General features: G+C 39.4%; 1 protein-coding gene across 2 annotated transcripts in view; it reads right to left on the reverse strand.

The window, feature by feature from the left end:
* The window catches only part of LOC106860426 (connector enhancer of kinase suppressor of ras 2-like), a 169734-nt gene that overhangs the window by 30692 nt on the left and 121739 nt on the right, over positions 1-17303 (reverse strand). For both annotated transcript variants that reach the window (XM_088173082.1, XM_088173081.1), the window contains exons 14-16: positions 16495-16748; positions 7126-7160; positions 1718-1766 (exon numbers count right to left, since the gene is read on the reverse strand). In XM_088173082.1, the coding sequence (XP_088029208.1) occupies positions 1718-1766; positions 7126-7160; positions 16495-16748 (338 nt within the window). The remainder of the gene's footprint in view (positions 1-1717; positions 1767-7125; positions 7161-16494; positions 16749-17303) is intronic.

A 17303-nucleotide genomic window follows, 5' to 3' on the forward strand; every position in this document is an offset into this window, starting at 1 on the left:
GAAGACAAAGATTAATGCTCCTGTGCTGGAGGAAATGTGGCAAAATACAGAAAATGAAACAGCAAAACTCTGAGAGGAAGCATCAGATGTGCAGAGCAGCTCTGGGGGGTTTGTTGATGTATTGCAAATCCCAGCAGCAATATTGATCTGTCCTGTTGTGTCCACTGGAGTTCTGTGGTGGCTGGGGCTGAAACAATCTGCTCAATGTTCCTCTTTCCAGAGAAATGCATTAGGGCAAAGCAGGTGTGGTCCTGAAAAAGACATTGCCACATTTCCCCACAATTTAGGCTAGAGGAATGTAGTGATGGAATAAAACCCTACAATGAAATGGGGTAAAATTTAAAGAACTGCAAGAAAATGAAATGTCTGGAGCAGTTACTCACCAGAAACTGGTATGCATAATTTAATATATAAGTTTTTAGAATAATGAAAAAAACTAACACAACAAATCAAGGGACAGGTGACTGTATCTTTGAGAAACAAAAAATATCTTCTAAAAAGCTTAGTTAATTATTCTTCTTGTTTTGTTTATGCACACACAGAATATATTCAAAACAAGGAAACTAGAGAAAGTGAAAGGTTTGCAATACCTTGGGAATCAGTAGTTAATTAGCACTGCTAACGTAAAAATTCAAGTTCCACATTCGGAGAGATAAAAGAAGCACTATAATATAATTAACTTGGTGGCAAACACTGTAAGGGAACAGAACTCACAACTCCAAATGACTCAGAGTTGCTATGGGAGACAGACGGGTGATGGAGAGCTCGCTGGGGCTGCCAGAGTTTCAATTCTTGCACCAAAACCACAACACACGGGGCCAGAGTCAGGGGATGCACACCCTGCCACCCCACCCTAAACCAGCACGGGGGAAATGAAAAAAAAAAGTGCTAGAATTGAATGGATGATACATGAAGGTAAAGGAAGATCTCAGGGTAATCAGGGGGTAGGAGAAGTGCTGTCACAGAAACACTAAAGGAAAATAAAAACTGGTTGCTTGTGCCTCCACTGGTTTTAACCTCAGGAGTTTTTAGGGAAAACTATTTAGAACTGAGTCATTGCAGCCACGGAAAAGTTTGGGTTGGGAGGGACCTTCAAGCTCATCCCATTCCACTCTGCCAAAGGACATCTTCCATGGACCAGGTTGGTCCAAGCCCTGTCCAACCTAATCAGTGTAAAAAGTGCTAAGTCAGAATGAAGAGCTGACATTCTACAAATGGAAGTTCTGTTGTTTGTCCTTTGCATGAAATAATTGCAAAATGCTAAATAATAAAACAGTAATTTTTTACAGCTATTTTCCATTGAAAATGGAGCACCTCGAAGTTGGTACCACAAAAATATTTGAAAATCTTAATCCCCAATTTCCCCATCATAGTATTGGTACTATTTAAATACTCTAAGAGTTTTAAAACTTTTCTTAACCTCCAGAAGTGCCTTTCAGCCCAACGTGGTGTGTGGTTCTCCTCCCCAAACCATCACATATTTCAGAAGACACACCAAGGTTCCTAAACTTCACTGAATTCCCAAGATCCTAAACTTAACTAAAAGTATTGCAGACACAGTGACCTGCTGTGATTGCAGCAGCCAGTTTCCTCATCATGGAAATTATTCCTAGATTTTTGTTTTCAGCTCTATCGTAACACAGGCAAATGTCAAGGTTTGGGATATCTGAGGTTGAGGAGTTTTTTGCTTATTTAAAACACATTTATAAATCATTACCTTCCTCATGGATGTATTTCCTGGATGGTCAATGGCAGAACTTGCATATCTAGGACAGACAGAAGAAAGATGTCAAATAACCACAGGAGAAAAGCCAAACTGATTACATAGTGCTTACAGACACTGAATTTCTAAATATAACCACAACATCCTGCAGATAAACTTCTATAAGATTTTGCTACAGGATGCCACAGATACCAAGAATTGACACTTTAAAATGCTAAAATATGATCTCTGGTAAATGTGAGTTCTGTAAAGACTGGAGAACAAAGCAGGGCAGCAGCACCAGAGGCATTTCCTCATCCAGTGCAAACAGTATTGGCCATGATGGAAATAGGACACAGAATCAGGGTCAGGTTTGTCTGATCTGGCACAGAAATTCTTGAACACACAATTCCCCTTCATGCTCTCTAAGGAAAAGGAGAATCCTTAAAACTGTGGAAGTTTTTGTATATGTCATGTAAATACAAACAGAATGAAGGAATGGGAAAGCCATTGAGGGGAAGAATTAAAAAGGAACAAAAGGATTATGGACATTTAAAATATATTGCCAAATTTTCTTGGGCATAATAACAGCAATTGTTTTAAGTCAGAGAGGCAGGAAGTGGCATTTTGTCATTTGAAGATTTCCATTGTTAGAAGAAATCAAATTTACCAGCAGAAACAACTTCTGCACTGTGGGTTAGGAACGTTTATAGTTCTGAGGCAAAGGAAATTTCCAGGCTGCAGTGAAGGGACGGAATACATAACATTGAAATTAAATTAATAGAAATTGACAGGCAAGACTTTGATGTTCTGAGCTGTCTGTAGGTGACATGGATTGAAAGAAACAACGAAAACCAAACAAGTTCAGCTTCAGATATTTGGGGAGGGAATGGAGAGATGCCCAAAATGCTGCTGATGGTGCCATTAATGCCCCATTTCTGCCTGTCCCTGACAATGCCATCAATGCTGTTCCATCCTTCTGGGCACTTCCCCCTGATTTCGATTTTAATCTCATATGGAAATAAATGATGGAAAGCATCGCTTTTGATGCCTCCACTCTCTCTCTCAGCCAAAATACAATCTTAGTTGTGCATCTGTGGTGGTATCCAAAAAGTCCTTAGTCAAGTTTTATTTGCCTCTGTGCTACCACAATCATGGGTGTCCTTGCAGCAATCACAGACTCTCAGCAGCAAAAATCTGTAAAGTGAGGGAAGCAGTCTGGAGTTGGTGATAGGAGCATCCTGCTCCAAGATTTTGAAACCTTGGCCAGGAAGTCTGATCAGGATTAGTTGTTCTAGAGCACAACAAGTGACGTTTTTTCACTTGGGAACAATTTTCAACAGTCTGCAGGAGGTTTGTTTGTTAAAAGATTTTATGTTTATCAACTACCCCTCCCAAAATCTAATTATTCCTGAAGTATTCAGATGTGCAGACCACAGAAGAATGAAATACTGATCTTTTCTCCTCTCTAAACCAGGAAATTTTCTGTATGAAAGAGGCAGAACCAATTTAGACACAGAGGACCCCCAGGATATTGCATGTCCTGGTTGAAATGCTCTGTATCATATTTAGTTGAGTTATTCCTCAGCTTTATTTTTAGGAAATGTGATGTTGCAGCAAAAAGAGCAAAAAGGAAAAGAAGGGAGAAGAAGAATGCAGTGATACAAGTTATAAGCACCCGGACAATTAAAACAGTTCATCTACTACGTATGTGTTCATGTATAATTGTGCTTTTGAAACAAACTTCAGAATTTAGAAAAAGATTATACCAATTAAAATAAGAAACAAATCAAACAATTATTTCAGTATGTCTGCAGAAACATTCCTTGCATAAATAATATCACATAGAAAAGGCAAAATATTAAGGAAATAATTGCAGAAATGCATTTATTAATGCAATTAATACAATTTAATCATTAAAATTAGAGGCTCATTCTAAAATACTTATTATATTTTGAATCCTCAAATGGATTTCTGAGCTATTTCTCTTTAACAGAAACCTGAAAGACTTAAGCAATGTCTATTGAGAGTTTGAATGTGCTCCACCTATTTGTGGGCCATATATTGGAATTTGTGTGGATGAAAAAGTCTCCCTTTTATTCATTTTTCAGAATCTGGACTAATTCACACATGCAGCATTTTGGATTTATCTACAGGGCTACATTTTAAATCACCTCATGTGGATCCATGATTTACATTTAGGTTACTAGAACTCCCATCTCTTATGTAACATATTCCTGTCACAGCAAGTCAACTCTCATTGCAGATTAATTATTGAGTGTTTTGTAGTGAGGTTTGAAATCCCTGGCTCAGGTCTTTGCTCTGGGCTGTTGATGCTTCGAGCAACTCAGGTGCACCTGTGAGTGTCTGCAGCCTCTGCAGCACAGGTGCATCTGAACATGCAATGTTGACAGCAAAATGTCAAGACTGAAAGTTATTTTTAAAATGTTCATCTCGTCTCATCTCTCTGGAATTAAAAAAAAAAAAAAAAGTAATTTCCAAAGCACACCACCATAACCGTGGTTAAAATAATCTTTAAGCATTATTTACAGAGCCAAAATGTGTTATGAGAAAGAACTTGAGCTGTGTTTTCATATGAAAAGCTAAGGAAATATTCAGAAAAAGTGTTCACTCGAGTAGCAGCAGTGCCAGGTGTGAATGCTGCAGATTTTCTGCCTCTGTCCCCCTCGGTGCCGAGTGGAGCAGAGATGTGACCCAGGTGTGCACAGGGATGTCACAGCTCCCTGACACACCCATGGCCAAACCCACAGGTGTGGAGACTTCTATAGCTGGAAAATCTTCTGCTGAAGTGAGTGAAGATCAAAGCCCAGAGAGAGCCCTGCACAAAAGGGTTTGTGAAACAGCCCCACAGGGCACAGGCTGCTGCCAAACAGGGAACAAATCAGCTCAGGAGCAGGCAGCTCAGCCTGCCTTCCCAAAACCCCAGTGCCCCCACACATCCTCCAGCTGCAGGCTGAAACTTCCTACACTGATGCCTTAAATTTCAGCTTTCACATTTTCCAGACTCTGCACTGCACTGTGTGTGACTCTGAACTCCACACAAAGTGTTCCAAGCTCTCCTCCCAGCTCAGGCACACAGAACAATCCTTTTCCAGCCCCACAACCAAGGACAGCTGCAGCTCCAGCCCCAAAAAGTGCAAAGAGCAGAGAATGGAGGAGAGAATCTGGGAGGATGGGACTGCAGAACCTGGAGCTGGGATTGGACAATGAACCCAAGATGGAAATGGACCCAAACTGATAAAAGTGTGAGAACTCCTGACTCTGGGTCCATCTTGGGTGTAGCCAGGGCTGGGCTCTTGTGCTGCCCAAGGTGAATCCTTTGAAGGATTTTAATAAATCCCTGCTTTATTCCTTTAACTCTGCCCAGCCTCTGTCCCAGGGAGCCTCTCCAGGCACCAAAATCACAACTTCCAGCCACAGGAGCTGGAGGAGATAATGGTATTTCACCCAAACCCATCAATCTATCTACACAGTTTGTCTCCTGGTCCCCAAAGCCTAACTCTACGGGCTAAATATCTGGAAAATGGTTTTTATTTTGGTATAAGCTGTTTAAATCACTTTAAATAAGGTTATTAAGAAGGTGCTATAATTCTGCCTCTTGAAATATTTTTCAACATATTGAAAAGATATAATATGGTCGTGCTTTGGGCCTGAAATTGAAATGTGTGGGAGAAGGATTCTTCTATAAAAGAATACAAAAAGCATAGCCTTTTGCTATGAAAGGTTGCCAAAATTTCATCAAGTCATATGTCCCTGGAAAGTCTGTCTTGGCAGATGCCCTGTCCTGTCCACCAGGGATGTTCCATCTGGATTGCAATGTCCCTGCCAAACAGAGCATGTGCAACCCACTGGGGAAAATCAGGTGCCCTTTGCTCTGGGAAGAATAAAATTGCTTAGGAGAAAAAAAAAACAAAACTCTGCAGCTCTTCCTTGTGGCTGCATAAAAATATGGGTGTGGAGAAGGAAATAAAAAGGTGAGACATGTTGCTGTTTCTAGGAAGGGTGTAGGGGTTTTTTTTTCTGATGCAGAAAAGTCAGGCAGGAAGGAGGGGAGGGAACAGCCAGGCTGGAAATAAGGAGAAATAAATGGGAGAGAGGAAAAGGGCAAGAGAACCTATAAAGGGGTTGGGAAACTAAATGAAAACAGGGAGATTTACAGGTTTTCAAAACTCAGATGTGAGAGGTAAAGGCAAAGGTGAAATGAAGTTGGTGCTTCAAAAGAGAACAAGAATGACCCATTTTCCCCTCAGGTAACCCTGGATAGGAGGCATGCTGTGAAGTGGAACAAAATATTAATATTAAAATATTATTATGTTTAACCTCCTGTAAAAGCAAACCCTGCACTTAGCTGAGGTGATGAATTCTGGCACTGGAGTTGCCAGATGAGGTGAGGTTTCATTTGTAGCTCACTTTAATCTCTGCTCACAGTGCTGCTCCACTTGGTTAAATGCCATTTTAACCATGCACAGCACACCCAGGGAAACAGCAGCAAGTGGTCACCACTACATTGCCTTTCCACGGCCTTGTGGTTTTTAAAACACAGATAAAGAGGTAAAAATGCTGTCAGCCCTGAAAAATCAAGCCTGAGGTGGTTAACAGCTGACAGTGTTGCACCTCAGACTTTCAGCTGTAATTCAGGGATGTTTATAGCACTGGAGGGAATCAGCAGCAGCTGTAAATCCTTTAGAGTGGTCAAAGCACTCTAATTAATTATTCAGCTTCTTCAATAGGTTTAGGCCATATACAGGATGAAAAAACCATAAAAAATAATAATCATAGATTACCACTAAATTTAATTAGAATATATTATGATATAAAGTAGCTGTTGCTTCAAACATTCTCTTACTGGGACTTTTGGATGCAGCATGAAGACACTTCATCAGACAAACAGCAAAGAAATGAATGACAAAATCACCATTTTCTTCATTAGAATGAATTGATTCAATTCAGACCTAAAGGCCAAACTGAAGACCCCATTCTGAATATCTGCCTACTACAAACCACAAATACAAGCAGTGATTTTGTACAGACTGAATTAGATGTAGATGTTCATTGAAACATTCTGCCTGTTGGTAATAAAAATCGTGTTAGGCACACATTATATTTTTCATCCTCAGAGTGAGTCTGAAATACTGAATTTCAAAGTATGGGCAACATAACAGTGTAATTTTTCCCCTCTACAAATATTTTATAAATTTTTATCTGAAGAATTTTTAAACCTTTGTAATTTATATTTATGTTTGATGTTGGCAAATGAGCATTTACTAAATGACATCAGCACTGCTATCTCTAAACCCTGAAAATTTATACCTCAAATACTGCAATGAAGTTGCTAAAGGAAGGAGTTTAATTCACAAATATAACTGTATATATTGAAATATAGAGTAAGAGAAGAAATTTACCTTTCAGTATCTCCACTGACTGTATCCCCTGCTCTCTGTAGAAGAAAAATAAAGAGCATTAAGCACGAATAAAAACCAGACTTCCTTGGTACTCTGAGCACAGTGAGACAAGTGACAGAGGTAAACCACAGTGATTCTGCAACTCTAAAGCAAAGGAAATGGAAATTATTTCAATTTCAAGCTAAGAGTTATTTCAAAGTTAAGATCATGCCTAAAACATCTCATATCTGCATTTATAAACAGCTTCAGATGCTGTGTAACTGTGATCAAAGATCTTCAACATAAGGGAGCTAAAATTTGTTTGAATGTTTGCAAAAGTGTTAATATTTGAAGGGGAGTTTAAATGCAAAGAACAAATATTGCAATATAGAATACAGGATTTCAGAAGGACAATCTTTCTTTGACATCATTCTTACACAGCTTTAAATAACTTGATTTACCACACTGATTATTCCTCGGAGGTTTGGCTATCTTGGTAGAGTAAGCAGCAGCTGATTCAGGATTAAAAATAAAATTTCCAGACAGTTTAAGTTACTTTAAAACAAATTTTATGATGGAGGATTTTCCCCACAGCTAAAAATTGAAATTTACAAAAAAGGAAATCACAAAAAAATAAATTACAAGAACCACCCCCAAACAGGTTGTAAAATTCACATAAATTTGTTTATAAATTTGGAAATCTGCACTTGGGAAATCTTGGACTTCGTGGATAAACTAAATACGAAACTGGTAATTGCAGTAAGTGCAATGTTTGTGTTTGACCACAGATAATTCTGAGTCAGGAACTGAGGCACAGGATGTTTGCTGTGTTGTAGCACAGGTGCAATTGTGCAGCAGAGTTTCTAAGGCAGCTTTAAAACCCACAAAACACATTTTGCCACCTCCTCCTGCAAGAAATGTCCCTTGTCCCTGGGCAGCCCAGTACAGAACCAGTTATCAGCTTTTATCAGCTAAAATATTCCAGCAGGTGTCAGCAGCAATGATCCCTCTCAAATAAGAGGCCTTATCTGATGAAAAATAATGAAATTATTTACACTAAAAGCAGGGAGTTCTCTGACATTCCTTGTTGAAACCAGGCAAAGGCAGGAGCTCCCCACTGAGTGACTGAGTACAAAAAAACCCCTAAGAGGCTTTCCTGAGAGCCATAAATGCCTCAATTCTCCTCAGAGGATGCTGAAATGTAGCCTAGAGAACTTTAAAAAAAAATTGAAAATACCCCGTAGAAATACTCACATTTTCTCAAAGCAGACTGGAAGAGTTAACAGCACACGGCTAAAGCAAAATATCTGCTTGAGAGATGTTGTTTTGGTGCTGAAAATGCACTGCTAAATACAAATGAACCAGTCTGAGCATCCCTGGAAATACTGGGGACAGCCCAGGAAAATATTGTGTGGCCAAGCGAGCAAAAAGAACTTTGACAGCAGCACTACCCGTGCTGCTGCTATAAAAATAGAATTTATTCCTACCAGGAGGCTCAAAGCTTTCCTCCTCTTATCCCTCTGACTTCGAAGGTTTCTAATTTTAGCAACTAAAAGTGGTACCACTAATTCACTCAGTGCTTCCCGTTCTATTTCTTAATTTCCTTTTCCAAAACTGCTCCTGAATTAAAAGCCAAGTGTTTCCAAATCAGGGATTGTTCCCTCTCTCCCAAATGGGACCCATCCCACGCTCCCTTCCCTGACAAAACTGAAATAAAAGCTGAAATAAAAGCTGAAATAAACCTCCCTCACCCTGCTCTGGCTGCTCTTTCCAGCACCTGAATTACAAATTGGCACTGCTGTAAGAACTTGGTTATTTATTTCCTTCCAAGGAAATGCACAAAAACCAACTCTGTCACACGTGGTCACCTTGGATTGTGGCTTCCAGATTTCTTTTGATCAGATATATTTCATAAACAATTATTAGTGTGATGGGAACTTGCATATATTAGGCTGAAAAAAGACTTACTGGGGAGAAATTTGCTTCTGATAATAAACCACATTTTTCTAGAGGTCAGTCTTTCAACACCACAAGTTTTTCTGCATTACCAAGCATTAATTTCCAAAGATATTGAATAATGTAATCTCATTAACTGAAGCATAGTCTGTAGCAGGGAAATTTAAAAAGACTCTATAACAGTATGAAAAAGAAAAACATGATTTAAGCATTGAACAACTCATAGATTATTGTAACTGATTATTAGTTGCTGTAATTTAGAAAAGAGCAAAGAAGAATATCTATATAAATACAGAGGGGGAGAAAATTGTTGATATTAGTACTTGAAACATAAAAACCATAATTATGCCTTTTAAAGTTTTTATCAATAATTAATTTATTAGGAGAAAAATCCCAGCTCCTGACCAAGTCTTCACTAAATAGAGATTATTACCAGTATTTAAGTGTGGACATTCAGGATTACTGCAGACCTTTGCCACATCTTTTATTTGGCTAATTTTCTCCCCAGAGAAGCCCTCTTGGGAGAACAACCTTGTTGCCAGCTTGAAATGCCAACCTTTATAAAGAATTTCTGATACTATACATAGAAACACCCACACTCTGGCATTTCTATAAATGTCTACCTGTAGCTAAAATTAATTTCCTTGTGTAATTGTAATTACATGCAGATACAATGCCTTGCACGTGGAAGGCTCCTACCTGCATTTTTAGGAATCTTATATATCATTTTTTTTTGAGCAGTTACTTCTTACTAGTTCGTGACATTTGGAAAAAAAAAATTGCTTTTTCCTAGTTCCCAAACTAAAACTTTTCTTCATGTCACTACAAGGCCACTTTCATGAGTAGCAGACATGTGGGAGGCTCAGGAGGGACAAGTCTTGTCGTGCTGTCAGAGACTATAAAGCACAAATTCTGTGAAATTCAGGTCACTGGCACCTTTCTGCCTTCTTCAGTCAGCTCCACATTTCTGGGGCTCCAGGGATTCCCAGGGATCTGCACGAGTGGAGATGAAAGGACAAAAAAAATCCTCTCTGGTCCCACCAGCAGATCTGAGGCTCCTCTCCCAAAGGAAACACTGAAAAAAGTCCCATTGACCTGAAACTTCTATAAATAACTTAAAAAAAGAAAGAAAGAAAGAAAAAGTTCCTTTGAATCAGAATTTCTTCTCGTAAGTAAAGAAATCAGATAAAGCACTGAGAACAGAAGAACCCTGAGCTGCAGAGATTGTGTGGAAATATTCAACACTCATTATTTACTTGTTTCCTAAAGCAAGAGGCAGGAATAGCTGGTGTGAGATTAGAATGGTCTCATAATGTGTGTTACTAATCTCAGTGGCCATATTTAAGATATTTATTCCATCTATATCTATCATTTATTCAGATACAAAGATTCAAAAGCTTATCATACTTCTCTTCCACTCTTCTATACTCAGATACTGAATCATTACCAATAAAAGTAAATAAAGAAAAAATTATTTCTTCTCCTGCTTCTTTAACTCATATATTTATTGTCCTGAAGATTTCTTTATATCATGTTTGCTCAACAGTGGCCTTGTTACAGGGGGCTTTCCTTATCTAACTCAGAGAGCTGATGAATCTGCTTTCAAAATTATCATGCTGAGCTAAAAATAAAAGTGGCCTTTGAGGTTTTCATTCCACCCACCCTCGTTGAGGGGACAGATAACAGAGACAGGAAATCGCCCAGTGTAATCTGCATTCATGCACTGTTTGAGGTGCTCAAATTGGTGCTGAAGAAAAACAAGAGGGCAGGTGAGAAAATGAGCTGAGGGCAGAGGGAAAGGATGCACTCGGATTTGTGATGATGAGCACAGGGTGGGGAACAGGGGGACAGCCAAGGGAGAGGTCAGGAAAAAAAAAAATCAATTCCTTTCCTTTCATTTTCCTCAATTTCCCCATTCCCATAGGAACAGGTTACCTGTTCCTGCCCTCCAAAACCTTGTTCTCCTGCTGGGGAAGGGGGACAGGGCAGGGAACAAGGCTGAGCCACTGAGCACAGAGAAAAAAAATCACAGGAGTCCCCAAAATGTTTCAGCTGGATTCCTACACATTGATCCTTTCAGCAGCAGGGCATGATATTTGAGTGATAAGGGAGAGATTTCTATTTGGTGCATCTTCTGGAGGAGAAATATTGCAATTATCATAGCAATCATATCAGCTCTAACTAATACTTATTAACAAATGCCTGTTAAATCTGGATGTAGATTATATATATAAACTAACCTTTCTTTTTCTTTTTTTTTTTTTCCAACTTAGTTGTGTTGTGGTTTTCTGGAGTCAGAGGACTCCAGAATGTTTTAGAAATGGCAATTTACCCATGAAGTCACAGCAGGTTAATGAATGCTTCATTTGCTGACTTGCATTGGTAGTTTGTAGTGGTTTGTTTGAAGACTGCAGAATATCATCATTTAAACATGCTCTAATAGAGCAAAATTCCTTCTGAAAACACTGCACATGTTTGGATAAGGGCAGCCTCGTATTTGCTTTGTGCAGAGTGTCTGATATAACTGATATAACAAAGAGCAGGAATTCCGGGCCAGCCAGGCAGCCTGAACTTTTGGAAGCAGCAGGGATGAGCAGCCTGTCTTGGGGCTGAATTTACAAACACATCCATCCCAACCTGGCTGCTCCAAACACAATCCCAGCCCCTCTCCTGAGCTTCTGCAAGGGTCTGGTTCTTCCAGAAATCAAGGACAGCCTGAGTTCTGGGTTAACACTGGTTTAGTTTGTTGGGATTTTTTTTCCTGGATCCAGGTCAGTTATGAGTTCTTGGTTACTGATTGATGAGGAAATCTAAACACTGATTATATTATTGCTAAAAAGAACCTTTCTTAACATTTTCTTTCCCTTTATTTTTCCTTATACTGTAAAACACCTTTTAAAAATACCTTTTTCCCCTTTGAGCTGTTTACAGATTAATGAAGAGTGTAGTTAAGAGAGTCAGGTCTGGACAGAACTCTAAAAAAATACATTATTGGACATTGCTACTCAAGGATCCATCTTCAAGGATAAGGGAGACACTTGTCAGCTCAAGCCTTCCCAATGAAAAATAATAGTATTTTACAATCAGTACAACATTTTGAAGCTACAGAAGCCAGAAATACTTAAACTGGCTTCCCTGATCAGCCAGAACCCACACAATCATCCTCAGTGATTTCCCAGCATTACTGCAAGGTAGGGAAGGAAGGTTTCTCATGTTACAGATACTTACATAAAAAGCAAAGATAGAATTTATTCAGCAATTCCGAAAGGAAATAAAACTCTGAAAAAAGTAATGCTCATCCCTGACAGCACAGTTTTGTTTCTTTCTGCAAGAGCAGGAAGGAATAAATAAAACATGAGCACTTTGCCTGCAAAATTGGCAATAAAAGGCCCCTCCTTCAGTCAGTGGAGCTGAATACGTGTGATTCTCCCAGACTATCTTAATTATTCTACTTATCAGAGCAGCACTCAGACTGCCTGTCATCCCAAAAAAAGCATCTGGAACATCTGGCACATCCCAGCGTGCACCCATTACACAACACCCAGCTTTACATTGGTTTTGCACAGGTTTTAATTCTCAGCATGTACCATTAAACTTTATATCGTTTGTCAAGCTGCCTCTGCAGCCCCAGGAACACTTCAAGAGTGTTTCCATCAGCCTGTGCCACAGGGATGAGCTACCAACTTCCTGGGATCAGCAAGAAGGGAATTAAAAGCAAGTTAAGCAAGTGCTGTGAGACAATGACTAACCCTAAAACACCATCGTGCTTCGAATTATCTTCAAAATAAAAAGTGACTCCTGGTCTGGCACTCTCAATGAATACCCTAAAGCAGCCATTATTTCTGTTTTACTGTGAAGGGAGCATTGAAATGAAAAGAATTGATCTTAAAACTCATTAAAAATTAAGTCTTTTCAACACATTGAATTCTAATTCACAAAAAAAAAAAAAAAAAGAAATTCTAATCTATTCTCCAGTTTTTTAATATATGATACTACAAAGCAAAATATCAAATTACTCTGTAGATAATAGGCCCAGAACATTTATCACCAAGTAAAACCAGACGAGAGATCATTATCCAATTGGAGAATTTAATGTAACCAGCAAATTGAATTTCAGAGCCTCAGAAAGTTGTGCAAGTTTGAGGCAATAAAACCACAGAGTTGAACACTGAATTTCCAGACTGGATCTGGAATGAGAACTTCAATTTTCTCTTTTAAGATGGAAGCTGATTGCCACAGAGCAAAACAGAACTGAGCAGCAGGATAGGCACAGTTTTCTGTAACTTTTTGTAAAATCCTGAAGATTTTTCAAGATTTTTTTTTGTGTTTTGCTTTATGGTAAGATGCAAAATGAAAAATTTCCCTGGTACATCTGGTCTACTGAGCTGGAGTCCTGTGTGATAAGTTAATTTTCTGCAGAATGAGCTCTGGGAATAAAAAATAAAAGTTTGTTCAGGTTTTAACTCTATCTTGTAAGCCCATATTTAGGCTCAACCTGGTAAATGATGTCACTTCAGAAGTGAAGCATTAGTAAACATAGAAAGTCATGTTCAAAGAGATACTCAATTAATAATTATTTAGAACAGCCTTGCTAATTGTAATTGACTCTTGCTTAGGTTCTGTGACATTGCATATCAATTAAATTAGAGTTATAAATATATCCTGGAAGGGGGCAGTGTTTCTTGACAGGAATATTTTATTGCAACATGGCTTCATGCATCATTTTATATCCTGGGCATGCTGCCAATATTGCATTACCTAAATATCCATTTTATATAGGAACTCTGCATCCTCCCAGCAACTTATGAAATCAGGCTAATTGTTTAATTTTAGGTTCCAAATCAACATTCCTTCCAAAGCATTAATCTGGTGGTGAATCTCTGCAATTACCAATTTTGCAAATCTTCTTACGTCTGGTAATTTAAACTACCCTTAAGTAAGTGGCTTTTTGTATTTTTTGGCTACATATTTATGTGAGGGCTTAGAAAATTAAGCAATGGGTAAGTGATGCTCAATTCCTCCCTCCATCAAGCCATCCTTGTTTGATTACAAAACATGATCACCTTCCCTTCACTAAAGATGATGAAAATCCTATTTATCATCTCTTAGCACTTATCTGGGCTGAGATTTTGATCTGCATCCAGAGGTTGAACTGGGCTTGTGTTAAGAGGAGAGGATTTCATGGAAATGTGATTCCAACAGTTCTGCACTTTTGCCTTCCATTGAAAAAACACACAGCAAAAGGAAGAAGAAGAAGAAGAAGAAGAAGAAGCAAAACCAGTTTTGTCAACTTTTCAAAAAACAAATGTAGCAAAAGCTGTTTTAAGATGATTTAGTCTCATTATCCAGGAAAGGTTTATATATCAAAATTCTTATGAAAATCCTGGTAATACCTTTATATATTAAGGAAATGAGCTGACCTACTTAAAACTTAAATTTATATCTAAGAACACAACAACTCTCTGTTATTTTTCCTTTTTGCTATCAAGCTGCCATGAAATGTTCTTTGATATTTCACATTTTTGTTCTGGGTAGCTCTCTTTCAAGATAAATATGCCCCTTTTTTTTGCTTGGCTTTTCAGAATTCTTTCAGTATTCCAAGTGGAAAGACGTTAATGTGAATGATTCTGTGCTGGCAAGAACCCACAAAATCTGTGTCAGCAACTCTGTGTATTTGTCGACTCAGTTCCTCTTGTATATTTATAAGGCAGTTGACAAAATGCCTCAGATATTCTGATTCCTGTGATTATCTCCTGAAGGACTGCAAAGGTCTCTTTTAATGCTGCTCCAAGAATTTATGGTGATAAAAAAATTAATACTGCTCTGTCAGTTCATAAATAATCATTTTACCTGTGCCCTCCTCTGCAATCACTGCACATGAAGCAGAGTTTGTGAACAGGGACTGCTCTGACTTTTAGGCTGGACCAACCACTCCATGTTGTCTCTTCCAGGATAATTCCTGTTTTCCAGTTTCCTGCTTTTCCTTTAGAGTTGATATTTTGTGTCAGGTATTTTTAAATATTTAATTTATTATACAATATCATACTGCTGATTTATCATGTGTGCTCAATTAGTTGCATGATGGTGTGGAAATCAGGCAAGAAAATACAGCTTCAGTCCTGAAATCAAAGGTGGAATTTGCATTTCCCTAAATGACCCATTTCCCTCTCTTCAGAGCTCAGGTGAGCCACCAGATCACCAACAGAATTCCAAAAACTGACTGAAACCAGCTGATTCATCCACCAAGTTATGAAATATTGTTGGGGTTTGTTGCAGGCTTGTATAACAATTTTCTTATTCATCCTAATAAATTTCCTGCTGATTTTCTCTTCAGGTTAGAAATCCTTTGCTTTGACTTTATGAGACTGATAATCTCTGTCAGAGAGATTTAAATCCACAATTTAAATAAATAAATTGAAATAAACAGTAACTCCATTAAACTCATCTGTTTTTACAAGACACAGTAATCAAAGTGGAAATACAAAAGCTTATAAATTAATGTAGAATAAATCATTATCACAGGCTGAGTGCAGGATCCCCAAAGATAATACAGTCTGATTAAACTAAACTCAGTGAGACTGAGGAATTAAGAGCAGGATTTTATTAAAGCATCTGACAGCCAATGATTCTTGTCTTGTGTTTTGCTGTTCTGTCCTGACTTTTATGACAAAGCTGTCGTGATACTGATATTGAAAAAGTGACTCTTGTGAGGAATTTGTCATGACACCATCACTGAGCAGCCTTTCTCAGACTAGGAAATACAGCTTGAAAACATGAACTAGAACACTGTGCCTTTGTGCCTGGATCAACCCTACAGGTGAACATTTGAGTGCCTGGATCAATCCTACAGGAGAACACCTGAATACCTGGATCAATCCTAAAGGAGAACACCTGAGTGCCTGGGTCAATCCTACAGGAGAACACCTGAATACCTGGATCAATCCTACAGGAGAACACCTGAGTGCCTGGGTCAATCCTACAGGAGAACACCTGAATACCTGGATCAATCCTACAGGAGAACACCTGAATACCTGGATCAATCCTAAAGGAGAACACCTGAGTGCCTGGGTCAATCCTACAGGAGAACACCTGAATACCTGGATCAATCCTACAGGAGAACACCTGAGTGCCTGGGTCAATCCTACAGGAGAACACCTGAATACCTGGATCAATCCTACAGGAGAACACCTGAGTGCCTGGGTCAATCCTACAGGAGAACACCTGAATACCTGGATCAATCCTACAGGAGAACACCTGAATACCTGGATCAACCCTACAGGAGAACACCTGAATGCCTGGATCAATCCTACAGGAGAACACCTGAATGCCTGGACCAATCCTGCAGGTGAACATCCGAGTTCCTGCACCGTTCCTGAGAGCACAGGTGAGTGTTGCACAGGGCTGATGCAGGGAGGTGTTTCTGGCTCTACTCACATGGTACAGTGGCACTGTGTTGTTCTCTGCCAGGGAGAAGCTGAGCACGTCCTGCTGCCCTGGCTCCATCCTGACACTCATGGTGGAGGCCAGCACGGAGGGGCTGATGGGGTAGCTGGGGTTCCCTGGGGCTTTGCCCTTTTTCCTGGACCTCCTGCCCGTGTCCCTTTTGTTGTCCTTCTGCGCCAGGGGCTCCTCCTGGATCACCAGGATCTTGTCATCGCTCAGGTACCGCAGCAGAGAATTCTCAGAGTCAGTGGTTGGAGGGGAAGAAAGGCAGAGAGAAGCATTAGGAAGAGGAAACAAGCAGAGAACCATTTTGGCTGGCCAGAGACCATCACATGTAGCCGTGGAATGGGGTTTTAACCCTTTAAGTGAGGCAGAAATAAGATGCACAGCTACATGGTCGTCTGTCATGACAGGAAGAAAGAGCCAAGTTTATTCAGAAACACACTTGGGTTTATAGCAGGACTGCAACTCCCAGAGCAGAGAAAAGGAGATTGGTTCAGAGAGAAGACACCCCATGGCCAGGGCCTGGGCACACACCACAACAGGGCTTCTATCTTTGTTATTAATTCCTTTTTATTTTGACCAAATTATCACCCTGGGAGAAATTCTCCCCAGCCTTGAGCTGGACCAGCTCATGGGCTGGGAACAGAGCTGAGAAGATCCAGCCTGGAATATTTTTCAGGCTGTAATTTTCTTACTTTCTCAATATGTGTCCCACAATCACTTGGTCCTGTTAAACTGGAAAAAGTTGTGTGACTTTTTCCAGTTTAATGTCCAGGGAATTCCCTGGACTCCATTCC

This window comes from Sturnus vulgaris, chromosome 14, assembly GCF_052056855.1.
Source record: "Sturnus vulgaris isolate bStuVul1 chromosome 14, bStuVul1.hap1, whole genome shotgun sequence".
Classification (NCBI taxonomy): domain Eukaryota; kingdom Metazoa; phylum Chordata; class Aves; order Passeriformes; family Sturnidae; genus Sturnus; species Sturnus vulgaris.